This window comes from Macrobrachium nipponense, chromosome 21 (assembly GCF_015104395.2).
Source record: "Macrobrachium nipponense isolate FS-2020 chromosome 21, ASM1510439v2, whole genome shotgun sequence".
NCBI classification, from domain to species: domain Eukaryota; kingdom Metazoa; phylum Arthropoda; class Malacostraca; order Decapoda; family Palaemonidae; genus Macrobrachium; species Macrobrachium nipponense.
The window spans coordinates 22,395,981-22,423,075 of NC_087212.1; the positions used below are offsets into that span (position 1 = coordinate 22,395,981).

Sequence of the window (27,095 nt, forward strand, 5' to 3'; positions counted from 1 at the left end):
ACACACACACACACACACACACACACACACACACATATATATATAATATATATATATATATATATATATATACATATATATATATATATATATATATATATATATATATATATATATATATAATATATATATATTGTTACGAAGTGCCAAGCAAAACCCAGACACCTGAACCCTCATCACAGGTATTAAACGACTGAATACTCTAAAGGCAACAGTGATCCCTTAACAACTTACCAGTATTGCAAAAAATTAGACTAAGTTCATCAAAACAGGTGCGAGGTAATCTCGTAGGTAATTAAATTAATCAAAGGGCATCACTCCATCAACAACTCTAAAAGTCTAAGTATTTCCCTGATTTCAGAAGTCTAAGTACTTCCCTGGTTCTAAGTCACTTCAAGTAAATTGAAGGAAAGCTGATCAATTAACACTCTATGTTTCTACCTAACATAAATATAATCAAATGCAAATATACTGGTTAGAAATGAAATACTTATAAAAATTTTAAATACAAAAATTTATTATTAAACTCAAAGTTTATAAGTGAAATTTACAATACTGTATCAGGGAAAATTACTGTTACTTGAAAACAAAGTAAAACTTAATTAATTCTCAAATCAATTAAGTAAAATTAAATCAAAATTAATTTATCACAAAATTCAAGAAAATTAATTCAATTGAAATTCAAGTGTTTGGCAATAATTGAAAATTTGAAATTAATTCACAGGTGTTAAATTTAATTAAATGTGCAATTAAGCAATGAAAATAACTAAGTCAATTAAATTGTGAATGCAAATGAAAATATAAGATAAAAATACACACTTCAATAAGAAAATTAACAAATGTTCAAAAAAATGAAACAAACACAAAACACAAAAATTTGCAATGTGTAAAAGTGTAAATCTCTTCACTCAAAACATTGTAACCGTCAGTTTTTACCAAACCACAGTTCCTATCAGTTATTAGTTTTTTACCAAACCATCATAACCATTAGATATTAGTTGCAACTAATAAAAATATAACACACTTTACCTTTTTGGTATACCAATTTCTTTCTTTGCTGCAGGCTTGTTTCACTTTACCAAAAACCAGGCGCCGTTACGAAACAATAATGTTTGATCAGATTCCACAAAAACACTAAATAACACTAAATAAACTCTAAGAAATATCAAATATGAAATCCTCAAGTTACGAGTGACCAGTTTATAGTAAGAAATTGCTACGTTACTTTAAGATCAAAAGTGCTATGCGATGGAGAGAGAGAGAGAGCGAGAGCGAGAGATCTGAACGCCTCGCGGTTCTAAGATATAATGAATCTCTCTTCCTTACGGAAACTGGACAGGGCAGATGACACAAAACGTTTTGGGCATAACTCTTCTAGAAGCTTCGAAATCTTATGCAACTTTCATACAAAAATGTGTAATCTGCACGTGGCTTTGATCAAAGACATATACGTGTGAGACGATTCTGTTAAAAAAAAACACGTACTCTACTCGATCGCCACGAAGCAGAAGGCTTATCTCACTTGATGACAGATTCCCAAAACACAAATAAAGTCTTGAGCTTGCTTATCAAACGTGTTGACAGGTTAGGAAAGCAAACGGATCTCGCCGTTCCTCTAATCTCACAGTGTTGACATAATAAGGAAACAATCGTTATATATACATTCTTTTAAAATATGTTATGCAAAATCTGAACACATTTAAAACATCCTATCTCCAAGCTATCTAGGAATCTGAAAAAATGTTGCACAATTCTACATAACATTTTTATACAGTCACAGAGGAGATATATGCATTTTGAAAGTAGCAATATATATATATATATATATATATATATATATATAATATATATTATATATATATATATATATATATATATGATATTCAAGTCAGCAAGATATACAGACTTCAGGAGGGTCCATGATACACATATTGTTAAAAAGGCCAAGTTTTATTAACAGAAAAAACGTGTCTCACTACTCAGTGCATCAGCAGTCTGTGAAAAGTACAAGACACAATAAAATACATTATTAGCATAAAAAGAATTCACAATGCAATTAGAATTTACAAGTTACAAAAATAAAAAGTAAAAGCATAAAAAGCACATAAAACAGAGAACAAAAAGAGACTACCAAAACACCAACCGTCCATAGGCAGGAGAGAAGAGGGAATGACATGCTTATGGACGGTAGGTGTTTTGGTAGTCTCTTTTTGTTTTCTGTTTTATGTGCTTTTTATGCTTTTACTTTTCATTGTTTTAACTTTTAAATTTTAATTGCAATGTGAATTCTTTTTATGCTAATAATGTATTTTATTGTGTCTTTTACTTTTCACAGCCTGATGATGCACTGAGTAGTGCGAAACGTTTTTTCTGTTAATAAATTTGGCCTTTTTAACAACATGTGTATCATGGACCCTCCTGAAGTCTATATTATATATATATATATATATATATATATATATATATATATATATATATATATATATATGTATATATGTATATATATATATATATAATATATATATATATCTATATATATTGCTGGATTTTGGGGGCAGGGGCCAAGTGCCACCTCTTGCCCCTTTGTGTGGGCACCCATGTTGGCAGGAATCAATGATATACTAATTAAACGATAACAAGTGCATTTTCATGCATCAGAAAACCTGTTGAAAAACTGTAAATTTCCTGAATAAAACAGTTCAAAAATATTTATATAATTACCAAATATATTTTGTTTTAAGTATAGTATTCATTGTCCTATTTACCTATATCTGAAGTTCCCAAATTATCAAGAATACTACCAACTGAAAATCTTTTATATATTTTAATCAAAATAGAAAATGCCTCTTCATTTCTTATACTTTAGAACATGCCAATATATTGACTCTGATTGCAATGAACTAACTAAAGAAAATCATGTTAAAAACTGTAAATTTTGTGAATATAAATTGCAGAATATTATATTTTCGTTTAAGTTGTATTCAGTGTATTTCAAGAATACAGAAAATCTTGAATCCAAAACCGAGGCAGCTATGGGCAATTAACTAAGCCCTGGAACTACGTTTGAAGCTTTGAAGGCTGCCGACCCACTCGAGAATTCAGACTCATTGCGCAGCCCCACTGCGCATGTTGTGATTTTGTCAAGTACATAACGTATGTTGTACTGAATGCCGTAACTCGCCATTGCTAGTTACAACTTGCGAGATCAAATGCCGTAAGTCCAGAGGCCATTACGAAATTGTTGCGTGTTGCTCCATGACATGACAACTTTTGGCAGTAGTCGTGGAATGACGGCGACGAATGCAAGCCGGTCTTACTATAGTCGCCATCCCTGGCGCAAAGTCGCCAATTTCGGGGACTTGGTTATGATATATGGCGAATTGGTTGTAATGAGAGCTTACTGGGGTCGTAATGAGCAAAATTGCAGCCGTGACTGCATAGGCGACTTGAAATCTCCAATGTGTGACCCGGACTGATATTAAGCTGCTTCTGACATTGCGGAAAACCACAATCACTTTTCAATCACGGATGGTCAAAGTTCCTTAATGATAGTTCATCATTCATACAGGAGATTCTTCATAATGTTTCGAATTTTGTTAAGCCTCCCAGACAGTTTTTTCCTTTGACTAAAAATAATAAAGGACATCCCGGATTTTTTAAAAAGTACCAGCATGGAAAGAAATGAACTTTGTTTGCAACACATTAACTTGAATAAAGTGAGAAACCAAATTTCGATACAAAAGCCTAAAGCTATTCCTATGTTTCGTAGTGCTTGCATAAAACGAAACCTACAGTGGACTCCAGGTTTTGGCAGTTCAGCTTTTCAGCTGCGGTCACAACAGCCCTTACAGATGCTCTATTTAGTTTGCTGCGAGGCTTGAGGCGTGGTCACAACCATATATCTATGGTCACAACCAACAGCTTGCACTGCCAGTACAATGTGATTATTTGCTTATTTACCTGTCATACATAGATATTTTATCAATAAGTTTTTTTAGTATGTTTACGATTCTGTATTAATTACGTTTACTGTTTCAACATCGTGTTTTTTATGTCCCCTTTTTACCCTATTAACAAGCATTCTGATTGATATGCGTTTGGTTTCAAATTCTTAGGCTTCTCCTACTCTTTCAGTTCTTCATAATACTCCCTGTTTTGATCAAAATATCTTCCGAGTTACCTTTCTGTGTCCTTTTTTTCACGGTACACTGTAATTTGATAGCATATATATTGAGGACTGGAGAGCATAAAAATTTCTAGCTTAGACATTTTCATTTAGAAATTCCTAGAAGGTATACCTGAGATCATAGCTTTATACTATTTTGGATAATGATCCAGGGTGAGTCAAAGTACCATAAATTAATAATTTTCTTGTATGAATGTGGTGGCTATTAATAACTAATCACTTCTTGTTTGACACAATTCTGTATAAACAAGCTTAAGCACTGCCAGCTGTAGAGGTTAAACCCTTATTTGTTGTTAGAAAAATAAATGTTTATGGAATATTATTTATAAACAATTAAACACAATTAAAGAACGGTCCTGTAGTCGATGATGATAAAGGTTCTTCTTTATTATAAAATAGTTATATTACCTCTGAATGATGATATATATTTTGAATATTCATGAAGTTCTTAAGGGGACATGACAAAGCAAAAATTAATTGAATTTTCTGACGTTTGTGTAGTCACCTGACTGTCAAGAAACGTCGTTTACTCAAAATAAAAAACAAAGGTGTTTAGAAATTAGAGAAGCCATATATTATTTTGGTTAAAATTGCTTATAATAATTATAAATTATATAATGTGACTATTTATAGCACATAAATATTTTGTGAGCAACAAATATTGTTCTGTATTGTTGGTTTGAGACGTCTTGGTTTCACAATCTTGGAACTTGTTGACATTGAAAAAAATGGAGGCAGTACCGAGGCTGCCTATGTTAAGCTTTGAGCTTAAACCTAGTGCAGAAAACGTCGAATTTGGTCCAAAACTTAGACAGGTAAGCTTAGCGAAGCCTAAGGTCATATAAATCATGTTGACAGTGAAAAAAATAATTGTGCTTCCCATTTATTGAAATAAATTAGTCTACCAAACTTAGGCAAGCTCAGCGTAGCGTAGCCTACTTCTACTGACGATACTCCAGCAATCCAGATTACTGTTCATCTTGCTGAAAAACGGAAATGTCACCACTAAAAACTTCCTGCATTGTTAATATATCAGGATGATTAAAAACAAGCACGGTCTTCGAGTGGTACCTTGTAATAGGAACCACCGTTTGTGGCCTAGACAGGCTACCTGGTATAGGCTACCCACCTAGGTATAGGCTAGCTACCATGTAGTACCTAGGTACCTAGTCTATAGTGGGACAACTTATAACAACGGTAATGGACTCAAGGCCTTTTTGCTTTCGCTTGTAAAAGGACGAGCGTTTAATGTCTTCCGGATTAGGTACTACTACCTATAGTATTTGGTAGAACTTTAAAAGTTGCCCATGATTGAGTTGAATTCAAAAGTTCAGTTTTCTGATAGCCTAGGGTAAAGCATCACTGTGTGGACAGGCGGACACCTGTATTGTGGCGTGGTCACTTTCCCAATAGATAACTAGCACCCCCAATATCGTGAATTAGACGTCAGTCATAAGCCAACCTCTGTGGAAGCAACACCTTGAGACCTCTACTTTCCTCTTGAAGTAAGTGTTTTCTCCCAAATTAGAAATTAAGGCCATAGGCTAATTTCTAATTAAACAGAAGTTGAAACACTACGTTTGCTAGAAGATTGACGCCATCTCGATGTTTGCTGTCACTTGTGTCAACAAACTTCCCATTTCCTGAGCTAAATCCGCACACCACTTTTACCTATATACACTGGGACACTTTCTTCAAAACAATCTTAAACTACGATGGTGTTTACTTTTGTGAACTGGTAAACATGGTGCTTGTTCGGGGAGAAGCAGAAGAAGAGTGCACTAGGCTAGATAAAATTTAAATAATCAGTTAAAGACCAGAATAAGGTTATGAATTGCATATATTCATTATGTACATATTCATGATAATTCTTTCAAAAATATTCTTTGTTGTAAAAGTAACCAGATTCAAGACACAAATTTCATCAGTTTTGCTGTGAACATTAGCTACGGTGTTGTTAGCACTTTCCAATTTTTTTTATCAGTGTTGCCAATTGATTCGTGTTTACCCTCCAAACTTGGGATAAGATTTGTTACTAGATCTAAGCACGTATACCGCAGCGAACTAGACTGTGGCATTTGAACAAGAATTTAGAGTAATATTTTTTTGGCCGGCTGTAATTAACCTGTAATTTAACTTTGAACCCTATCCTATGGTTTTGGGTAGGGTAAAACGCTTGGGAGAATATGCCTTGCAGCTCTATGATACATTAAGGGGGACCGATGGGAAAATGAGGTTATGGGTGGGGTAAAACACTTGGAGGAAGGTTTTGCCGTGTTATTGTGTTATTTTCTCTTATAAAATTTATGACATTTCAAACACGAAATACAAGCTAAAATAAATTGATAAATGAACCGATAATGGAGCTGTTACATTGCCAAAATCCACCTAATCCTACTGTGCATGCGACAAGTTAAAGGGGAGCTTTTGTTACAGATTGCCTTCCTTTAAGGGGACTCTGCCCCAGGTCAGGTAACACGTTTTACTAGGTTAGGTTAGGTTAGTATAGTAACCTATATGTTATACTACTAAAATTACCTTTCTTTAAGAGGGTTACGGGGGTTGCCGAGCTTCCCCCCCCCAATTAGATAACATGTTACCAACTCGTACCTGTGCCTTCCTCTCCCAGCACCCCACCCTGTCCTCCCCCTACTAGACATAAGGCTCCTTTGTGGTTACATATCCCACACCCCCTACCAGAATTCAAATATGGCGGTTTGTTTACGTTTTTAGCCCTGAACCAAAACTTTGAAGATTGTTCAGTCAAAGTAGACTATGACAGTTGATGTTTTCCCATGTTATTTTATTTACTTTGCAAGAGTTTAAGGTAATATTTTGCTGGTCAACTGTAACTAACCTGTTATTTACCTTTGAACTCTGTACATCGGTATATCGCACCCCTTGTACCGTCATGTAGTCTTGAAAGGTAAATTAATATTTATGCCTTAGAAATGAGGATGAAGGATACATTTCACTGGGCGACACGGGTCATTGCCCAGAAATAGATTTTTCCTCCGTCAAAATCCCTTTTAAAATTCCATTATCACATGTTCATTCCGCACAACTGTCCAGACTGTGCATTGTTTGCATGACTTTATGCTCTTCACAGCCCTGGTCCAACACTGTTCCCAGTATGGCTCTGCTGGTGTGGAACCAATCAGTTTTCTGCTTGGTTCCTTTGTGCAGCGAAGAATTTATGTTGTAGTTGGGGGTTACTGATTGATATTTCCCAGTGGACAATTCTCATTATACTACTCTTCTTACCATGCTCAGTATGTACCTTTCACAAGGTAGCAATCTTCCCAGGTATGTTTTAGGTGCTTTGGTGCCAGTGTGCCACCACTAGAATGTGTGGTTTTTAACCAAATCTTTTTGCGTGCCTTTTGAACTGAGGCTTGGAAAGTCGAGGGGAAGACTGGAATGGGCAAGAGAGAGCGTGAGGTGGTTTTGGAAAGAACATAACAGAAGTACATACATAGGATAGAGTAGGACATTCTTCCATGAAAATGTTTTGTCCATAGTAGGTGCTACTTTTTGCCAGAGTTTTTCTCACCTTTATATAGAGAAATCTTATCCTTTGAATACTTGTCTTCTCTACTGATTTATTTACGTAATTGTTTGAGGTAGATCTTCACTTTGCTTTGATCCTAAAGAGGATTCCTGGTTTAGAGTCCAGTTACAGTGATCTCTCAATGATCTGGATTAATAGAGCCAAGGCCCTGTCAAATATGGTTAAAATTTGGATTAGGTAAAAAAAAGAAAAAAAAGTAAAATGGCAACTCTATACCCATACTCTCCACCTTGTCAATACTGTATAAGGATAAACACATTATATGCTTACAAACAACAGCCATCACACTTTAAATTGAAAAGTTCATGCAAAAGGCAGATAGCTAACTTATATTCCCTCATTTGTATCCAAATTATGTACTGTATAGTACTGTATAAATAAACTAAAAAAAAAATCACGCCTTGTAAAAGAAAACTTTGAGATGGCTATTTGTCTGTCCATCTGCACTTTTCTGTCCATCCTCATATCTTAAAAACTACTGAGGACATTATTGGTATGTTGATCCCATCTAGCCTCAGTAGTTTTGATTTTATTTAAGGTAAAAGTTAGCCATGATTGTGTGTCTGGCAATGTTATAGGCACCTACAACACAGGCCACCATAGGGCCATTTGCTGAAAGTTTCATGGGTTGCAGCGGAGAGTTTCATATAGTATTACATATGTGGTGTACAGAAAACTTGATTGTGCCGATCATATTTCAGCACATTTTTTACTTTTTTCTCTTGTATGCAATACAGTGTGGTAGGTTTCACTACTGGATAAAAATGAGTATCACTTTTATTTTAATTTTTCCCAATACAGTTGGTAACATGCTGGTCTTGTTCTAATCTCGGGGTCAGAGTTCACTCCCCCGTCAGGGAACTAATAGTGAGACTGTCTACTAGTGGTTACTGCCATGAGTGATGCCATGGTAGGGGGTTGGGGTTACCCGGCTGACATCTGCCCAAGAGGCAGTACCCTGGTGGAGGACTGAAACTGCTAACTTTAATTTTTTTTTAACCCATTATACATATAGTATACACAACCTTTATAACACATTGTACACAAAAAAAGCAAAACATTTTTTATTTTGCCCAAACCCAATACCTATGTACAGCAATCTTTAAAACATTGTTTTTTTTTTTTAAATCAGACCCTTTTAGTGTTTTCATTTTGGCCAAACCCATTACAGCACCATCTTTAAAATACATCATACACAAAAAAAACCTATAAATCTTATGTGTGCTTTTTCTCTTGTCACCTGTGTGTACTGCCCTTCATGCTTACAGTAACTGGACTTTTTTGAACAACTTGGGAGGAGGTTTACTAGTCCTCTATCTCCTCCCTCTCTGTACAAAGCGGGGGAAACGCTCTTTGTTACAGAGTACATTGATACTTTTCAGTTTTTGCTAATTAGAGAAAGATGTTTGTGGTGCTATGTCTGTTAGCCATTGTAAAGCAAAAAACCATGATGAAATACGCAGTGGTATAGGCTATCCCTGGTTATCAGCAGGGGTGCCATTTCAAGAGCTTGATGATAAGCAAAAATCACCAGCAACCGCAGATTTTCTGTGCTTATCAACGCCAACAACTGGATTTTGGCAATATTAGTAGCTGGTTATTAACCCTTACATCTCTCATTTTATGATTGGAGGAAAGATACTAATCAAGTTTAGAGGATCCAAGGAATGTAGGATGTTCTTAGTACTAGTACCTAGCTGGCTTAGGAGAACTGCCTCTTTAGTATACCATATTTGCCAGCGTATAAAACGCACCCTCTCATAAAAAGCACCCCTATTTTACAATGATATTTATTGGAAAAAAAAAATTTTAATATGTTTCATCAACCATTTATTTAAAAATATTTTTAAATGATTTTGTATGGAAAAATGTCTGAGTCTATGCATGAGATACAATATTGTGAGAGTATACTGGAATAAAATGTGGACTCAATGAAATTTATCATAAATAAACAACGGGCGGCGCTATGGTTTTTTTTACTTCCACTCATTGCAAATGGCTGACAGGCTAACCGCCAACTTATTTATAAGCAGTTTTTCACAAATTTGTCATAGCAGACTGATAATTCAGCTTGTTTTCAATATTTTATTATTAGTAATACATTTGTTCATGAAACTTACCTGTCAGATATATATATAGCTGTATTATCTGAAGTCCGACAGAATTTTAAAAACTTCCGACACATGCAGTGGTCGGTCAGGTGGTTAGTACCCATTCCCGCCGCTGGGAGGCGGGTATCAGGAACCATTCCCATTTTCTATTCATAATTTTTCTGTCGCCGGTGCTGAAAACACCTGTTTTCAGTACCTCCGTCTTAGGATTTTGGAAACATCATTGCCGCTAAGTATCCTAATTGTCTTTTGATTTATTTACTTGGATTTGTGGGATTTGTGGCTAGGCATACGCTATCTTAAATTGATTTGAATTTGATTCATTTTTGCATAAAATATCTGAATCTAGTTAGGCTAGTTTCAGACGTGGTTGTCTGCAAAGATAGGGTGTGGCTACCGAAAGCTTCGGTAGATCCGCACTTGGTATGTACGAGGGGTATGGGTCTTGCTTCTTTGTTGAGATTTGTCATGTAAGGAGTGTGAGACTTTGTCTATTCCGTAAGGAAGACATGATTCGTATGTACGCAATTAATCAGTAAACATGTCTAATTCCGTAAGGAAGACGTATGATTCGTATGTACGCAATTAATCAGTAACAAAAGTCAGGGTAGTGAACCTGCTAACCTTCCTGTAGACTTTATTTTGCCTAACCCTGTAGTATGGCCTACGGGCTATGAATATGTCTACGAGAGGTGCTCGCTCTCCTTCATTGCTGTGAAGTGCTACTTCTGTAATTGTTACTCCTAACCCTGCATTGTTGCCTTCGGGCCCTAAGCAGTGTCTGTAGAGGAATTGCCCTTTCTCTGATACTCTTTCGATTCGTAACTTAGAATCGAAAGTGCTTGCTTTAGAGAGTAAAAGTGAAGTGCAGAAGTGCAGTGATACCCCTTGTGTAGTGGAGGAGTGCGTCAGATCGCCTCGTTTCGCCTCTAGGCCGGGACCTCTGCTTGACTCCCAGGACCCGGGAGGGAGCATGTCGAAAGCCCTAAGGAGGGTTACAAGGAACCCCCACCGATCTGGCGTGCTTCGGCAGTTTCTGATGAAAATCCCCAGACTGCCAAAGTGCTGATCGTGCGCGTGCACGAATCCTGAAAGATTGCTTCTCGTCCGCCGAAGCGTCCTCCCCGTGGAGGGGTTGGAGCTTTCGGAAGGACTCGCGCCCTCTAAATAGAAGCTTTATAGAAGAGGACGCTTCACGTCCTCTCTCTCTCTCGTTATGCGTTTCAGTGAGAAGTAAGAAGGCGAACGTCGCCTGAACTCGTGTCCGTCTTTCCACTGAGAAATACGTAAAAGAAGTCATAGTAGCAGGAAGCTTTTGAGAGCGGGCGCCTAAGCCAGGCGCGCGCCAGTGGACGCCAAGCGCAGCGCTCCATGGACGCCGAGCGCGCTCCAGTGGACGCCGCGCGAGGCGCGACCAGTGGACGCCGAGCGTGCACCAGCGCACGCCAGGTGTGTCGCCTGGCTGAACGTTTCTGTTGAACTCTTCAAGCTCTTGTTTCAGAATTGGGCCTAAAGAATTTTTACCTTTACCTTCGGTGATACCTTCTACCTCACCTGCAAAGAATGTGAAGTAGGCAGTGCTTCGGAGGAAGCTTAAAGTGAACAGACAACTTCTTCTTCGAAATCCAGCAAGACATCGGGTTTCGTGAATTCAAGAGGTCTCTGTCAATTAATATTGCTTTTCGCATAGGTGGATGGGAGTTAAGGAAAGCTCAAGGGAAGATCTCGTTTGCTCTACCGCAAGCTTTGCTATTCTGCCAATAAATTTAAGTTGCCACTACCGCAGTTCAACGACTTTGGCGATACAAGGCAGTTTACGGGTTATAAAGGCTCGATGTCCTGCACGTCAGGACTCTCGGCAACGTACAGTAGGATTCTTGCAAAGGCACTCATCAAAAGGACGCTCTTCAGGAAAGCGCAAGACAGGACTTCCTTTGCCATACTGCCAATAAATTTAAGCTTTAGCAGGCATTAGTTGTGATACGGGAGAGGAAGCTGGTTGGAGATTTTCTTCCTCTTCCCAGGATAATTTTGCAAGCTTTTTAGCCCATCTGAAGGGTTTTTCAGATGATAGATTTTGCTAGTTTCTAGTCGGGACTACGCTGCCGAATTGAACATCGTCGTTCTACTGCCGTAAGCCCAGTCTCTTAACATGGATTCTTGCCCCTTCCTCGTTTGAGACGGGAATCGGAAAAATTAAATGCTCGACTTCCTGGATTACGTTTTGTCAATTCAGTGACTTCCCCCATTGACAATATACTATCGTTTTGTCAAGTAAGTGGGTATCCCCTCATTGACAAAATCTCTCTTTGTCCCGTAAATGGGTTAGTTCTCATTGACAAACATCTCATTAACTTGATATTGCGTAAGCGAATAAGCTCTTATTGACAAGATTCGGAAGAGCTCTCATTCGTCATTCGCAGACTCGTACAAGAAATAGACTTGTAGACTACGTCAATGAACGTTTATGTCCAATAACATAAGAATCTTGAGCTGACTGCTTCGATTCTCTTAAGTTTTGTTCATGAAACTTGCCTGTCAGATATGTATGTAGCTGTATTTCCGAATTCAGCTATATATATGTCTGCCAGGTAAGTACAGTATGAACAAACTTTATTGTGATATAATTTCATATTTTGTTCATGAATCTTACCTGCCAGATATATATATAGCTGTATTCTCCGAAGTCCGACAGAATTTCAAAACTCCCGGCACACGCAGTGGTCGGCCAGGTGGTAGTACCCATTCCCGCCGCTGGGAGGCGGGATGTAAGGAACCATTCCCATTTTCTGTCAGATATTTTCTGTCGCCGGTGCAGACAACAAGTGTTTTCTGCACCTCCGTCATTGGATTTTGGAACTCTTTTGGTCACTTGAGTATCCCGATTGATATTTTGGTTATTTGATTAGGATCGGTGGTTAGCATACGCTAATTGTGGATTGTTTTTATTTTGGCTTGATTTTTCCTTAAACTTACGATGTCTGGATCTAGTTCGACTAGGCCAGAGTATGTTGTGTGGAAGAATGCAAGGTTAGGCTACCGAAAACTTCGGTAGACCCTCATACAGTGTGCGCGAATTGTAGGAAACATGTTTGTATGTTGATGAGCGCTGCAACGAGTGTGAAAATATGTCTGATTCTGCGTGGAAGGCTTATGAATCATAGGTACGTAAAACTAGAACGTGATAGTGTAAGGAGGTCTTCCTCCAGGCGTGTAACACAAGTTACCCGTCCAGTAGAATTTATCCCTCCAAAGACCTGTGATGCCTTCGGGCCCTACAATAGTGTCTTTGGAGGGTAATACCCTATCTGTGATTCTTAAATCTCTGCGTAGCCTGGAATCATGTTTGCATTGAAAAGTTATAGTAGTGTAGTGAAGAATAGTGATAATGCCATGGGTGTTCATTCTATCGCGTAAGCGTTGTAATTTCTCATTGACAAAAACACTACCGCAGTGATGGCTCTCCCTACCTCGGTGAGGCAGAATGTAGTAGGGAGGTAGCTGTCCAAGTGTTTAAAAATACTCTACGTTTTGTTTCATAAAACTTACCAGTCAGATATATGATATATATATCTGCCGGGTAAAGGTGAACAAGCGATGTGTATCATAGTAATATTATTTTTTGCCCCTTACGTCATATTACTATCAAAACTGTTGTATGGTTCAAGTTATATACTCATACCATAGTTACTCCTACGGAGGACAACCGAGAGTACGGATTATTTCTTATTACATTTAATCGGTTCTCCCTGCAACTATTCAGGGGTTGCCGGTTTCCCTATTTTTAAACATTTAAGGTTTTGTTATGAACTACCAAGTTAGCCTTTTATATTTAGCAAATTCAGTTTCGCTTAAATATACTAGTTTGATGGATTTTGGTTTCTGCTCTATAATGATAGTAAACCTATTCATTCGTAGAATGGTGTAGGTGGCAACTCAGGCAGAGCAGTGCGAGAACGACGAACGTTCTCAGAGTCTGCTGTCACTAATGCGTAATGCCAGTGCTCAGTTCCATCTGATTGTCTGCTATGCGCAGTAGGTTACGTCTCTCTCTCTCCTGCGGGATTGACGGACTAACCGTATTTCTACCTACAATCACGGCCTTAGCCTCGGGTTGAAGGGAATTCTAGCATACATGGCTGAACATCTTCACTTTGCGAGAATTTTTTTCATAAAAAAAAAAAAAAAAAAAAAACAAAAAAAAAAAAAAAAAATTATATATATTTGTGTATGTAGTATGTGTATATATATATAGTGTATATGTATATATATATATATATATATATATATATATATTATATATATATATATATATATATATATATATATATATATATATATATATATAATATATATATATATATATATATATATATATATATATATATATATTATATATATATATGTATGTATAGTTATATATGTGTAAATGTATGTATGTATATATATATGTATTAGACCTTTTTCGGTTCTGTTTACCGCATGGTAACAGAATTCTGTCCGAGTCTACAGCGGCATAACACACATGATTTCCCTCGAAACAAGAATGATGTGCAAGAGATGCAGTCAATTAGCTCGCCGAGACGTCCCTTGCTCGATTATGAAGGGGACTCCTTCCGCTGCCAAATACGACAGCGCCGAGCGCGACGCTCGGCAGGACGCTTGGATGGACGCACAACGTAATGCTTCTTCAGACATTCGCCGAGAATCAGAGAATAGTAATGGATCTCAGGAAGGAGACTTTTTAGGAAGAAACAAATGAACAATCTTCTACAGTGTCTTCAAATTACTCCTGTTTAAGTGAAACGCAGCCTTAATTAGGGAAGGAAAACATGCTCGGTGAGGGAATGAATGAATTGCAAGGGGACCATTTCCTCTGCGGAGAAGTTTGTTTTCCACCCTGAATAGACTGGAAATTCACACCTCTCCAGTTTTTCCTGCAAAAAAAACTGGAATAGCATAGATGATCTAGAAATGATTCTGAACATCTCTCATAGTCAAGATTCGTCTATAGGTGATGTCATGGCTCATAATCTCATAGAATTTGAATCTTGAAAGATTACTTTAGTCTTCAGAGACGTCCTCCCCGCGCAGGAGTTGGAACTCTCGGAGGGTCTCGCTCCCTCTGAGGAGAACGAAGACGATATAGGTCGCACAGGCGGCCGTCGTCTTGGTTCCTCGGAGGGGGACGCTTCTCGTCCGTTAGCTCCTTCTGCTTTGCAGTCGTCTCCTGGGCAATTGGAAGACTTTCCGCAGTAAAAGAGAGCTAAGATGTATGTATGTAGGGTCTCAGGGAGGGGGACGCTTCACGTCCTCTCTCTTTTCTACTGTGTTGCGATCTTCACCGGAGAGGACGTCTTCCGATGAGTATGCTTTTGAGCGCTTTCTGCTCGCTCCTAAGATATATCCTTGGCGGTCCATGTGAGAAGGAGGAGGGCTTCCCTCGCCCCATCGTCTTCTCAAAAGGATCAGCCTTTTGCCTGAGAAGGAATGTTCTCCATCGAAAAGGATGATTGTGTCTTTGCAACAACAACTTGTTTGTTGATTGCAGTGAGAAAGGCAAAGCCACATCGTGAGAGGAAGGATGATAGGCTGCCCAATCAGAGTACAAGGCAGTCCCTTCTCCTTCTCCTCGTTCCGCTCTTTCGCCAGTTGCCTTGCTCTCTAGTTTTCATGCAGCTCTCCAGAGGTTGTCTAGAGAGCACGGTTTTACCATCTTCCCGAACGTGTGTCAGTTGAGAAGAAGAGGAGGTCTTGGTTCGATGGCTTTGAGCCTCTTTTGAAGAATAGTTTGCAGCCTGCGGCCCCTCAGTCTCCTCCTTCGCAATTGTTATCATTCGAAGGACGACTGGCTCATTCATGCCTCCACTCAAACGCGGTGTCTGAAGGATTTTCAACAACTTAATCGTTGGTGAAGTCCCTGGAACTACTGGTGAAATTTCGAAAAGTCACATCTGATCCCAACCCAATCCATCGTGTATCTGGGGATTCAGATGGATTCAGTGCTTTTCGAGCTTTTCCGTCCCAGGGACGTCAGCAGCAAGGCTTAGACAAAGTGTTAGCCTTCCTAAGGAAAGATTCGTGCTCGGTGAGGGAATGGATGAGTCTAACTGGGGACCATTTCCTCGCTGGAGAAGTTTGTTTCCTTGGGGAGACTGCACTCAGACCGTTACATTTTTTCTCAAGTACAATTGGAAAGAAAACAAGAATCTACACATGATCTTGGAAATTTCAAGGAGAGGTAAAACATCACTTGAAATGTTGGCTAGATCCAGTGTAGCTGTCGGAGGGCGTGTCTCTCAAGCTTCAGAGCCCCGACCTAGTGTTGTTCTCCGACGCGTCCACCACGGGATGGGAAGCATCATTAGGGGGAAAGAAGTGGCAGGCACCTGGAGAGGGGAACAGGTGAATCCTGGCACATAAACCTAAAGGAAATGGCAGCCATCTTTTTAGCTCTCCAGTTTTTCCAAGAAAAAAGTCTCTCGTCGAATAGTCCAAGTCACTCAGACAACACCACAGCTCTGGCGTACTTGAAGAAGTAGGGAGGGAACACAGTCTCAGTCCCTTTTTGCTCTGGCAAAGGAGATCTTGCTGTGGGCAAGGCACTGGACGTCATGATCCTTACGAAGTTTGTAGCATGAGTAGAGAATGTCTGGGCAGATCTCCTCAGCAGACGAGGTCAACTTTCGCAAACCGAGTTAGACTCTGCTTTGGAGGTATGCCAAGAGCTGTGGGGTTATGGGGACGTCCGCCTCGTGGATATCTTTCTGCGACGTCCAGAACGAAGAGGCTTCCACTGTACTGCTCCCCAGTACTCGACCCAGCTGCAGTGACGATAGACACACTTCTCTGGGACTGGACGGGGATGGACCTGTACGCCTTTCCCCGTTCAAGATCTTAGGGGAAGTCATGAGAAAGTTTGCGGTGTCGGAAGGGACGAGAATGACTTTGTTCGCCCCGTTCTGGCCTGCGAGAGAGTGGTTCACAGAGGTCATGGCCTTTGCAGTAGACTTCCCGAGGACCGCTTTCCAGTAAGGACAGATCTACTCAGACAGCCCCACTTCGAGAGGTACACCAGAAGCCTCTTCGCTCTGAGTCTGACTGCATTCAGACTATCCAAAAGTTGGCCAGAGCGAGAGGCTTCTATACGTCAATGGCGAAAGCTATCGCCAGTGCAAGAAGAGCGTTTTTACTCAACGCAGTGTACAATCGAAGTGGATAGTCTTCAGGAGTTGGTGCAAGAAGAACGGCATTTCCTCCACCACGACCTGTGAGCCAGATTGCTGACTTCCTTTTCTGAGAAGGGATCTAAAACTTGCAGTCTCTACAATCAAGGGTTAATAAGAGTGTGCTTTTAGTTGTCTTTAGGCACAGAGGCCTGGACTTGGCGGACAACAGAGACCTTCACGATCTCTTGAGATCTTTCGAAACAAAAGATGAAGGTTCAACAACCCAAGTTGCCGTTCTTGGAACTTGGATGTAGTTCTGAAGTTCCTCATGTTCCAGTCCGTTTGAACCTATGCATGAAAGTGCGAGCTTTTATGAACTTCTTCTTGGTTCCATAACAATATGTCATAAAGGACATATGAGCTGTCACTTACGGGAGATGCAATTCTGTGTTGACCTCCCGTTACACGAAGGATGTCAATTCAACCTACAAGAGATCCTTTTCTCTTGGTTGTTCGTGTCTGCGGATACGTTGCTGGGATAGGGAGCCGACACTGATCCTTAACTAGTGAGTTTAATTTTTAGTTTAAACTCTTTTTAAAAATTAAGCGCTAACCCTCGTGTTAGGATCAGGTGATCGGATCGGTGGTTGTGCTCCTTAATTATGCTAATAGGCATAGGTATATGGTCATATGAGTGGATTAGCACCCATTGACAAATGCCAGTTAGGCTTTGCCGAGTAAGTGGATAAGACCCCATCGGCAAACCCACAAGAACTCTTACCCATAGGTCACATCCTCGCTGAGGCTCTTGAGACGAAGCAGACTCCTAAGCAATAGCTAGGAAGTCAACCCTCCGTCTGAAAAAGATAGGAACCAAGGTTATAAGAGGTCCTTCTGATAACTTGTGGTGTTTGGTCAGGAAGCCAAGGTTACCAGTGTCAAAGAATGCTTTGGCTTTTTTCTTGAGGGGCACCATCAAGGAAGTGCATTCATCCAGTCAAGACAGTGATATGAAAGTGTTGAAGGTGAATGCGCATGGACTGAGGGCTATTTCTACGTCGGTAGCCTTCCAAAAGAACATGGCACTCAATGACATCTTGAATGCCACATTTTGGCGTAGTAATTCAGTGTTTGCCTCTCACTACCTTCGGGAGGTGAGGATTACATACGAGAACTGCTACTCTTTGGGCCCATATGTCACAGCAGACAATATATTGGGGACAGAGAGTAGCACTCTTCCTATCTTTTAGAAAATAATATGTTAGTTTGGACTTTTTAATTTTATTTCTTTTTATTTTTTTATTTTTTATTTTTATTATTTATGTAGGTGTTTAGTTTTTTGTGGTCTTGGGTAGGCCGCCTTAGGCGGTCCTTCCCTCCATTAGCCTTGGTTTTACGAAGTTTAACCAGATAGGCTAGGTCAGGTGGTAATGTTTTTTGCTTCGCCCTCATAGTAGGGTAAAATGTTTTTGTCACAGTGTGGTCACGCCCCCATTGACAAATCATCTGGAGCGCACCAGCTACATAGGTCACGTCCTTGCTGGCACCTCCAGTGAAGCATTAACAGCATTCGGTGTCTAAACAACACCTATATGATCTGTCACATTGTGGTCACGCTCCCCGTGACAGTTCATTAGAGCGCACAGCTACACAGTCACGTCCTTGCTGGCACCTCTAGGAATGCAGTACCGAAATTGGAGGTCTATAATATAGGATCTAGTTGCATTGTGGTCACGCCCCGTTGACAGATCCTCTAGAACTCAACAGCTTCACAGGTCACTACCTAGCTGGAGTCTCTAGTAAAGCAGATGCAGAACTTGGGTGACGGTACTCACGAAGTCAGCTATGCTAACAGTTTAAGGAACCAACCAAAAATCAATCAATCATAATATGAAATTGTTTCCCACAAAAATCGAATCTGTCTCCCCCTTCCGCCAAAGGTGGGATTCAGCTATATATATATCTGGCAGGTAAGATTCATGAACAAAAAAATGATGATTGTTATGATACAATAAAGTTTGTTCATACTTACCTGGCAGATATATATAATCAAAGTGCCCACCCACCTCCCCTCAGGAGACAGTGGCACTAGAAAAATCTGACAGAAAATGGGAATGGTTCCTTACGCCCGCCTCCCAGCGGCGGGAATGGGTACTACCACCTGGCCGACCACTGCGTGTGCCGGGAGTTTTGAAATTCTGTCGGACTTCGGAGAATACAGCTATATATATATCTGCCAGGTAAGTATGAACAAACTTTATTGTATCATAACAATATCATTTTGCCTTGCGCTATTTTACTTCTGGTTGGTTCAAGTCATATACGCTTGCTGTAGTTACCTCTTCGGATGGCAACCGAGAGGTCTATTGTTTATTTTAAGGACATTTAATCGTTACTCCCTGCAGCCTTCCAGGAGTTTCCGATTTATCTTTTACCGTTGTATGGTAGTGCTCTGACGACACAAACGCATCTATATATTTAGCGTTTTCTGTTTCGCTTAAATATACCAGCTTGAGAGTCTTTTCTGCTCAAAAAATAGCGGACCTATTTCTTCGTAGAATAGGGTAGCTGGCAACCCAGAACATAAAGTTAAGAGACGACGTTCGTAAGCTGCTGGCTGACTGCTGTCACGCTGTGTCTGTCCCTCCAGTCCAACCGAGCCAGTAGGCAGTAACAGATCGTGCGCTGTCATGCGCTGTAGGTTACGTCTCTCTCTCCTGCGGGATTGACTGACTAACCGTATCTCTGTGCTGACGGTTACGTCTCTCATGCGGGATTGACTGACTAACTATATCTCTGTCCTACAATCACGGACTTTAGCCTAAGATTGAGGGGATTTCTTACGTGAATGAATAAACGTTGCATTCGTTTTGCCCTACTTACTATGTTCCAACAGGGTTATCTCTTAATCCTTTCGGTGCTCGTTACCGCACGGTATGGAACTACGAGTCCTCACCGAACAAAAACATTGCACTTTTATATGCTCTCCTGCTTAGGCAAGCGCAGCCTTATTAGGGAATGTAAGGCATACTCGGGGAGGGAAAGGAGGATGAAGCTTGCTGGGGACCAATTTCCTTCCTAAAGAAGTTTTGTTTCCCCGAATAGACTGCAATTCAGACCACAGTTTTTTTCCTACCGGGAAACGAAATATTATTCAAGATCTAGGAATGATTCTGAACATCTCTCAGTGCGTCTATCACCTGAGGTGATAGAAGAAGGTGCCGGACATCTGGAATAGGGTTTTCAGATGTCCTAGATCTTAATCTGAAAGAAGTAAAAGCGATTCGGTAGTCCCTCCAGTCCTCGAAACGAGTTTTTGGGAACCAGTGGTCCAGATCAACTCTGATATTCCACAGCTCTCTCATATCTTAAGAAGTATCTTCTCTCGGTCCTTGTTCAAGTTTACGAGAAAGAGCCTATTATAACAACAGGCATAGAATGTAACGATCCTCTACAGGTTCGTTACAGGATTGCAAAAGTCCGTACGAATCGTCTCGATCGACGGCAGCAACTATTTACTTCCGAGTGGAATCTTTCTTTAGAAGTAAGTTGAGAGTTGTGTAGACCTTTAGGGACCGTCCTTTCATTCTTCTCGTTCGATATGTTGAGGACGAAGAGGCTTCTTCTTCTCTGCTCCCTTATTCTCGATCCCGGGATCGGTATCATACATTAAACGCCATCCTATGATATTGAACGGGGATGGATGTTTAGTCTTTTTTCCCCTTTTTCAATCGCTTAGGAAAATGTAATAAGAGGATTTATGACGTCACAGGGAGCGACAATGACGCTGATCGCCCCATGTTGGCCTTCAGGATCCTGGATTCACAGAGGTCACATACTTCCTAGTTCACTTTCCAAGGACCTTTTCCGAGAGAGTCGGTCTACTCTAACTCGAAAGGTACCTATAACCTCTCCGCTCTGAGTCTGACTACGTTCAGACTATCGAGATGTTGACAGGAATAAGATTACCGTCTTCCTTTTCCGTCTGAAGAATGGGATAAGCTGGCAGTCAATTATTAAAGAATACGCAAATATGTTGTTGACGGCCTTTGGGCTCAGAGATTTGCGTCTGTCAAACAACAAAGCCTTCCACGATTTTTGAGTTCTGTGGAATCTCGAAACTCGCTCACCATCTACTTTTTGTCTCACCTGTTTTCTCGGAGTCAGACACTCGTGCGAGATCAGGCGACATATAGTAGCCCTGAGTTTCTTGTTGACGAAGTCGTTTGCGTTTATACACCCCCGATAATCGTGTAACGAGACCAGGTTGGACTGTCAGGCATTCTTCCTTCGGGACTGAATCGCCTTTTTGCTCCTCGCTTACTCCTCCTGGCACAGAAGCTCGAATCAGGAGTTGATTCGCTGACGACGTTGGGTTGCGTTGATACACCCCCAAGGTTTGCTTAGATTGAATCGCCCAGGCAGTCCAGACATCATCCTTCAGCGAAGAATAGTGCCTTATGGTCTTCAGGGTACAGCCTTGCTGTCCTTGATTCGTCTGACTGGTCAACTGGTCGGTCACCTGACTTTAGTACAGACGTACTGACTGTGCATGTCCAGATCGAAGCTTTCAATGTGGAACTTAGACGTAGTCTGAAGTTCTTGATGTCAAAAGCATTCGAACCTCTCCTACCTGTTAACTTCTTGCAGTGATCAGGAAGGCCTTCTTCTAACCACCCTAGATACGACAAAAGAGGGTTAGTGAAATTTTAAGCCATCGTCACAAAGTTTGCGGTTTAGAGAACACAAGGCGGTGTGCTCTCTAAGCCTTCCGTTGTGGCCTAAGAATGGAAAACCCGTTTTGTCCTTGGGCCAGGAGCTTGGAAGCAAGGATGGGCACAAGTTAGTGGGCAGGAGCCAGAGAGAGTCCTGTGCCCTGTCGGGTCTCTCAAGTTTTATCTACATAAAACTCAAGAAAGTCGAAGTCATTTGGCAATCTGCAGTGTTTCCGAAAAAGACCAGACTTGCCCATATCGAAGAACACCCTGGCTTTAGTGTTAAGGAGTTCTTTCAAAAATGCTCCTTCATTGTGTTTGCACAAAGAATTGAAATCTTTTTTTATCTGAATGCTCACGAGGTGAGGGCGCGGCCTCGGAAGCATTTCAACAGAGCATGGCACTCAGCAACATCCTGAGTACCATGTTTTAGCGAAGCAACTCTGTGTTCACTTCACACTCCCTGCGAGATGTGAAGATGGCATATGAGATTGCTGGGCTCGCTAGGGCCATACGTGTCTGCAGACACAATCTTGGGGGCAAGAAGTACCACTCATCCTATCCTGTAGAAAATGGTTAGGAAGAGCTCTTAATTTAGTTGTTGAGTCGCCGACAACGGCGACTTCTTCACTCTTAAGCCTTAGTTAAAACCAAACACCTTAACTTTGGCTAGGTTGGTCAGGTGGTGATAGATATATATTTATATATATTTTATTTACTTACGGTTAACGCATCTCTGGTTTAAAATGGGTCAAAATATGGTCTAGTCACATTGTGGTCACGCCCCCGTTGACAGATCATCTGGAGTGCAACCAGCTTTATAGGTTCTCTACCTCGCTGGCAAACTCTAGTAAAGCAGAAGCAGACTTGGGTGACAGTAATCACGAAGTCCGCTATGCTAACAGGTGGAACCAAGATGTAAATCATCTGCATGCATTTGTTTCCCAAAATCCTTCTATTCTGTCCCTTCCCACCTCCAAAGGTGGGATTCAGCTATATATATATCTGACAGGTAAGTTTCATGAACAAAATAATATTGTTATGATACAATAAAGTTTGTTCATACTTACCTGGCAGATATATATAATCAAGTACCCACCCACCTCCCCTCAGGGGACAGTGGAAATAAAAATTATGAATAGAAAATGGGAATGGTTCCTGATACCCGCCTCCAGCGCGGGAATGGGTACTAACCACCTGACCGACCACTGCATGTGTCGGAAAAGTTTTTAAAATTTATGTCGGACTTCAGAAAATACAGCTATATATATATCTGCCAGGTAAGTATGAACAAACTTTATTGTATCATAACAATATCATATTTACTGTAATTGTTAGGCTTGTTTTTCAATGTTCGGTCTCCCATTTGTAATAAAGCCACATTGGATGCAAGGCAGTTTTTTGATACTTAAAAAATTAAATGGGCCTAATACGCCTGCAAATACAGTACGTATTTCCTCTAGAACTCATTCTTAAGAAATTTTTTTAAAACTTCTACATGCTTAAGTTTTCTAAGTTTCCGCAGGATTCCGATGTTCATGTTAACACCATAACCATCTTTGCTAAAGTGAAGTTTGTCTGGTGTGGACTGGGGATCTGTCCTCAGGTTTGCAAGATTTTCAACTAATGTTTTGAGAGGAAGTGTTTAGTTTTCTCTTCTGGACTTGGGCTGGAGGTATTTCCTGAGTACCTCTTAAGCAACTTCATTAAGTTCATAGTTTCATAGTTACTCTAAATATACTGTCAGTTCAAGCTATAAGGATTTTATACTCGGTTTTTTTCCATCTCTCCACCCGCCTGTGGTGTTTGCGTTTGGTAAAACGGTGTAATTCGCATACAGTTAATTATTAAAATACTTTTCAGTTGCAAATGTACACCCAGATATCCTTTTATTTACCTAATACTTACACATAGCGTAACTATCTAAAGCCCGGGACGCAGTGTTACCATACGCAAACACCACAGGCGGGTGGACAGATGGAAAAAATTAGAGTATAGATCTTTGTCTTCCTGTTTTAGTAGTATGTACTACTAGACATTGCTTACAACTGGACCAGAAGAGGTCTTTAGGTTGGTTGTAATCAAGGTGCCTGGTACACTAATTCTTTTGGGAACCTTGAACCTTGATGGATTTAGTTTTTGCCTCCAAAGCCTCTTAAAGCAATTAAATCCTCTTGTTCAGCCCTGGGACCTGTGATATGGTAAGAGATTTACAAATGTTGGAGAATGCTGGCTTTTGAATGCTAACTTTTGCATTGAAGATAGTACTTACTAGGCTTTTGGTCCTGACTTAGGTTGAGAGCAGAAATATCTATTTTGAGGCTTTTCCCTTCTCAGCGTTGTTAAATGCAGACTGGACCTTATTTAAACATACAGTGGACCCCATATTCCCAGGGTGATGCGTATCAGACACCTCCCCCCTACAAAATACCTAGCTGAAAGCCGTGAATACTTAAAAAAACCCTAAAAAAAAACATGAAACTAATCTATTTTGTTAGTTTTAACACAAGAAAAACTCGAAAGGTGCTTATACTTGAATATTTTAATAGAGTGCCCCCATTTTTACGTGTTTCAAATTTCGGTGGTCCACTATATCACGGATTTTTGTAGAACCCATTATTCACGTTTCCACACGAACTTTCACTAATATGCAGATTTTTTCTATTGACCATATCCCTAAAGTTATCACCTTTTTTTCAGAGCAACACTATTTATTCACTAATTAGTACATTCTGTATTTTTTTAATACTATGTATGTGACTAAATACTGATTTTTATGACAAAAATGATTTGCAGCGTATTACTTATAATGTAGTTATGCATCTATTTACATATTCAGCTCATTCCAGGTTGGGTCCCATACTGAGCATAATAGCTCTCTCTCTCTCTCTCTCTCTCTCTCTCTCTCTCTCTCTCTCTCTCTCTCTCTCTCTCTCTCTCTCTCTCTCTCAATATTTAAAATCTTCACTAATTATTTTCATTTTATTTTCCTGTAAAATCAGATGGGAAAATAAAATGAAAATAATTAGAGAATATTTTAAATAGTATTGTACAATATGCTTTATCATTAAAAACTACAGTAATTTAATTTCAAATACATTTTACATTATCCTTACAGACAGACAGAGAGAGAGAGAATCATACACCTTTTAAGCCTGGGTCACACATTGACAATTTTAAACTGTGCAGGTCGTAATGGCCAAAAATTTGCTCACTACGACTCCACTACGCTCTCATTACAACCAAATTGCTGTAAATTGTAAAAAATCGTAACCAAGTCCCAGAGTTTGACGACTTTGCGCCAGTGATGGTGACTATGCAAGGCTGCCTTGCATAGTCACTGTCATTCTGCAACTACTGTCAAAAGTTGCCAAGTCATGGCACAACATGCAACAATTTCATAATGGCTTCTCGACTTACGGCATTTGGTTACGCAAGTTGTGACTAGCAATGGCAGGTTACGGCATCCAGTACAACATATACCATGTACTACTTGGGAAACCCACAGCGTGCGCAGTGAGTCAGACTGTGCCATGCGTCGACAGCCTTTAATTGAAGCTCAAGGGCTTAATAAATTCCTCATAGCTACTGAGGTGTCAGAGACTTTTTGTTACCATAGGCTGGGTCAGGAAAGACGTGTCCAGGAATACTATATTTTGTTTTGGCTGCGTGAAGTGATTATGCAAGCTTACTCTTCATAATCAAGTTCTACTCCAGATACTGTGCATGCAAGAGCACACGACATGAGAGGATTGAGTTTCTCTCTGGCATTTAAGAACTTATTTTGAATGCTGTTTCTTGGCTTCGCCAAACGACTCACCTTTTACCTGAGAGGCGTTTCCTACAGGTCCTTGGATACTTTTTTTTTCCTTGGGTCCGATGGTGGCTGCTTAACACATTGTGTAGCTCATCCAGTGCTCATTAAAGAACAGTTTGTTTCTTTCCTAAGGTGATGATGTGAAAGCGAATGATTGAGATGACTGGTCTCTTTTCTTTCCCCTTTTCTTTCTCCTCTACTTATGGGCATTGTGAAGACAGAACCATCATATGGTGGAACTGGCTTGATGCAGATGAGTGTTCCAGCCATACTATATATATATATAGTATGGTATAGTATTTTATGTTCCATACAATATACTTTTTAGTAGTGCTTCTTTCCCTCTCCAATGAGGGGAGTGAGGAGTATGTAGTGACAAACCCGTTTCAGGTGGCTACCCAGGTTTGTTACTTGAACAGATGTAGCTCTCTAGCTCTCTTTAACTTCCATAATGCAATGAATCTCAGCATTCTGCATTGTATTGTAACCAAGTGGTCTGAATGTTAGATACACTCATATCTAACAGTTCAGAGGCTTAGGTTCCCTTCCTTGGAATTCTCTTATATAGGAAGGGTGACCAGGTGAGCCGAACCTCTAGTCTGTTCAGAATTCTCATACCTCCCGTCATGTGTGAGTCTATCCTAATGTTTAAACCCAGGTTTGTTCTGCATATGCACAAATGACAAATTTTTAATAAATTTGTATTTTTTATAGCAAACAAACCCGCAGTCTTAACATTGACTACCCACCTTTAGCCACCCCTCTTCTAGTTAACCATGGTGGAAGAAAAACTGATACATCATGAGGTTAGTCTTGAGTCTCTGATTTCTTTCCACCTTGTTTCCGTGACTGATGCCAGACCCCACCGATTCCTTGCATATACAATTCTTAGTTAAAAACACTAACTGGTTTCCAGCTGATGCCAGAAGATTTATCTTAATATTAAGACTGCAGGTTTGTTAGCTATAAAAACTACAAATTAATTAGAAGTTTGATATACTTATGAGGCAAAGACATGTATATGTAATTTCTTGCTAGAGTCCCAAAATGCGTGTTGCTTAATTCAGCCTTTTCATACAATGAACTTACCTGTCAGATATATACATAGCTAAGACTCCGTCGTCCCCGACAGAAATTCAAATTTCGCGCCACTCGCTACCGGTAGGTCAGGTGATCTACCTGCCTGCCCTGGGCGGCAGGACTAGGAACCATTCCCGTTTTCTATCATATTTTCTCTCTCGCCGGTGGTATCAACATTGTTGTTACTACCTCCTGACTGGAATTTGCTTTTCAAGACTTTATTGATCATCTTTATTGGATTTCTTGGTGACGTACTGGATCGTTGTTTTGGCATTCGCTACTGTGGACTGGATTTGGACTTGCTTTTGATTTTTCTAATAGAATGTCTGATTCAAGTGTTAGTGTGAGAGTGTGTGTGAATGTAGGCTGCAAGGTGAGGATACCGAAGGCTTCGGTTGATCCTCACACTGTATGTCGTAAATGTAGGGGGTTTGACTGTTCTTTGG

At 40.1% G+C, this 27,095-nt stretch overlaps 1 protein-coding gene across 2 annotated transcripts in view; it reads left to right on the top strand.

Moving 5' to 3' along the window:
- Nucleotides 1-4,861: 4,861 nt before the first annotated feature.
- Nucleotides 4,862-27,095, top strand: part of LOC135197837 (tyrosine-protein phosphatase non-receptor type 23-like) — a gene marked incomplete in the record, with an annotated part of 242,063 nt that continues 219,829 nt past the window's right edge. For both annotated transcript variants that reach the window (XM_064224997.1, XM_064224998.1), the window contains 1 exon segment: nt 4,862-5,001. In XM_064224997.1, coding sequence (XP_064081067.1) covers nt 4,915-5,001 — 87 coding nt within the window.